Source organism: Achroia grisella, unplaced genomic scaffold (assembly GCF_030625045.1).
Source record: "Achroia grisella isolate CSIRO2021 unplaced genomic scaffold, CSIRO_AGI_Agris_v1 utg1023, whole genome shotgun sequence".
Lineage (NCBI taxonomy): Eukaryota > Metazoa > Arthropoda > Insecta > Lepidoptera > Pyralidae > Achroia > Achroia grisella.
Window position 1 is genome coordinate 888,300 of NW_026712560.1, and position 2,950 is coordinate 891,249.

Genomic DNA, 2,950 nt, shown 5'->3' on the forward strand with positions numbered 1-2,950 from the left:
GTAGACTTTTGTATACAAAATATTCTCATTGAATTTTAGTCCAATTATAGTAATTTATTACTACTAGTGACTGACGGAATGTCGTACCTCCTCATAATTAAATGTTGTGTCAGAAAAAGTTGACTACTATTTAATTCTGGCTCAGAATTAATATTAGACATTTTTAATTTCTGAAGGCACATTAAATAACATTTTGGTACGAACAATTTTAAGGGAAAATTATATCATTGCTTTTATAATTTTCCTTGTGATATGTTCATATTTTGATTTTATTTTAGAATCTTCCGTTGACAGTTTGACGATCCGTTCCATTCTACAAGTATTTATAACTAAATCAGCCAAATCGGTATAGCTACTCTCTACAAACAACTAGTTACTCACCTAAGCCTAGAACCACCCGTGTGCTATGTTAATCCTCTGTTTTAGTTTTAGCTTTATGTTAAATTATTTTGTAAGTACTATAAGAATCCCCGCCATCAGCAGGGTTTAAAATTTTTAGGTAAAAGATATTTCAGAGTGGCGATTGTTTGTAATAAAGATTAGTAACACCATTGCTAACTGTACACATGTCAGGTCCATCTCCACAGACATTTCTTAAAACCTTCGTGGATAATTGAATGGAATAATCGACTAAACTTCATGTACATCCTCTTATCGTCTACTGATGCTCTGGCCATTGTGTACCATGATTTAGAATTAAGTATTTACCTTTTAATTGGAGATAGCATTTGATCAAATAGGTGCAGGGGTTTCTGAATATTATGCCCTAAACCTAGGGTCTTCAACCAGCGGCCCGCGAGCCGCTATGCAGAATTTTTTTTACTGCATAGCGGGTCGCATCTTGGCTATTTTTGTAAGGATTTTTTTTATATTATTTTAAAGGTACTTTTTATTATTTAATTGTTGTCGTTATTGAGAGTGCGGCCCTCCGATGTGTCTCCTGCGGCCCGCCAACAGCATGGGCATATGCTAGTATAATAAAAAAATAAAAAAATCCTTATAAAAATAGCCAAGATGCGGCCCGCTATGCAGAAAAAAATATTTTTAGCCTTTGATTTGTCAAACGTTGAAGACCGCTGCCCTAAACATATGAAGTCATAAAATAATCATGCTCTCTTCATACTCTAGATTTTGTAATTTCAAAAAATATTGTTTAAAAGGAGATCAATCTTACACATTTATATTTAACACAAATTTATGTTTATATATTTTCACACATTTACTTATTTTTTTCTCCTGCACATGGTGGTGGTGGAATTGAGAAAGCAGCACATACGTCCTTCATAAAATTATCTCCGGTCCATTCATCTCCATTAATTAACACATAGGGAACATATTCATAGTGGATTTTTTCACTTTCTATTCCATATGATTCGAGGAGCTCATTTCCCTTTTCACTTTTAGCACAATCCTTTATTGGTTCTGCGTCAATTTTCAATTTAATTCCGCACTGAAATGATTCATTATAATAATATTATATTTTATGTTTTATAGTTAAATATCAAATAAAATAAATAGAAAGAATTATAGATACTATATTATATAACCTGTAGAAAATAGAATCTGAACATTGAATACTTTAATAAGCGACAAACCAATATACTAACGGTCATTTATAAAGATAGATGCTTTAATTTTATACATATTTCTGATCTATACTATTCTCCATATCCATACTAATATTTTAATCCGTTTGTCTTTCTGTTATGTAAAATCATAAGTATGTAAGATCTGAAAGATTAAATAGATCCTAATGAAAGTCGCGAAGTTAAATTGTATCACGATCAGATATATTATATAGGATATCTATAATCAGAAAAAGTAGGTGAAGTCAGGGCTAAGAGCTAGTAAGTATGAATATATTATCAACGTACCGCGTCAGCAGCTGGGTCATTCGATCCACCAGATGTGTCATCAAGGTCCATCATACATATATTAAAGAGCAAGGCAGTGGTCGCATTATTTAATAAATTTAAAGTGCACGCATGTAATTTATTGCCATAACACTCTTTAGGTCCATGCTGACATTTAAATTCTATTTGATCATTATTATGAACCATCTGAAAAATTATACAATATTATGTAAGTACATAGTTAGAAAATATGAACAAGCTTGCGTCATGCACGAATTTTTCTCTGAAACCGTATATTACGGAAATTTTAAAGTTATTTATCAAACTGACCAACTTTCTTCGAGACACTATTATATTTTCAGCATAAAAATATAGTCTGTGATCCATAAACAAAATATTTCTTAACTTTACATTACTTACTTACGGTACCATTGTAGCGGTCTGGACATTGGTTTATATTGGACATGAACCATATTTATACTTTATAACCATATTTATATTTTTTATAAAAAAAATCTATACAACATTTACCTATGCAATATTATAATTATATTATGTAATATTTCTAAAACCTTTGCATTTCCATACGGATATGTATGAATTTTGAGATACGGCGTTAACTTTTCAATAACATTCTTGAACTGTTTGCTGTCGAATTGTCGACAGTCCGGACATAAGCATTCGTAAAAAAGTTTTATGTTCACTTTGTTTTCCTTTGATTTCAGTATCTGCAATAAACAGGTTAGTATCAAATTTTTATTAATTTTAGTAACTATAAAATCCTCTAAAACTGTATACATGTTACCTTGTATTTAACAATCTCTAAATCTTCTTCAATCAGTTTAAATGTTACATCAACGTTTTCCAATGCATTAGACACGATTTCTGTGAAGTAGTAATAAATTTAATACCAATAGGTAGGTATTGCAAATAATTTTATATTCAAAAGCAGACACCTTTTATGTGAACAAGTTTGCACTACTCACCTACATCTTGTGCCTTTATATGAATGAATATATAAATAAAATACAATATGTAACTGACATACATTGTCATTTCACTAATTAATACTTTAGTATTCCGTACACTGGCCGTTC

The 2,950-nt window shown here is 30.7% G+C and overlaps 1 protein-coding gene across 1 annotated transcript; it reads right to left on the minus strand.

The window, feature by feature from the left end:
* Positions 1–1,152: 1,152 nt before the first annotated feature.
* Positions 1,153–2,950, minus strand: LOC131854561 (gamma-interferon-inducible lysosomal thiol reductase-like). Its single transcript, XM_059205713.1, has 5 exons — positions 2,840–2,950; positions 2,659–2,738; positions 2,426–2,581; positions 1,875–2,060; positions 1,153–1,450 (listed from the first exon to the last, which is right to left on the minus strand). Exons 1-5 carry the CDS (start codon positions 2,907–2,909, stop codon positions 1,220–1,222), a joined length of 723 nt encoding a protein of 240 aa, XP_059061696.1. The 5' UTR covers positions 2,910–2,950; the 3' UTR covers positions 1,153–1,219.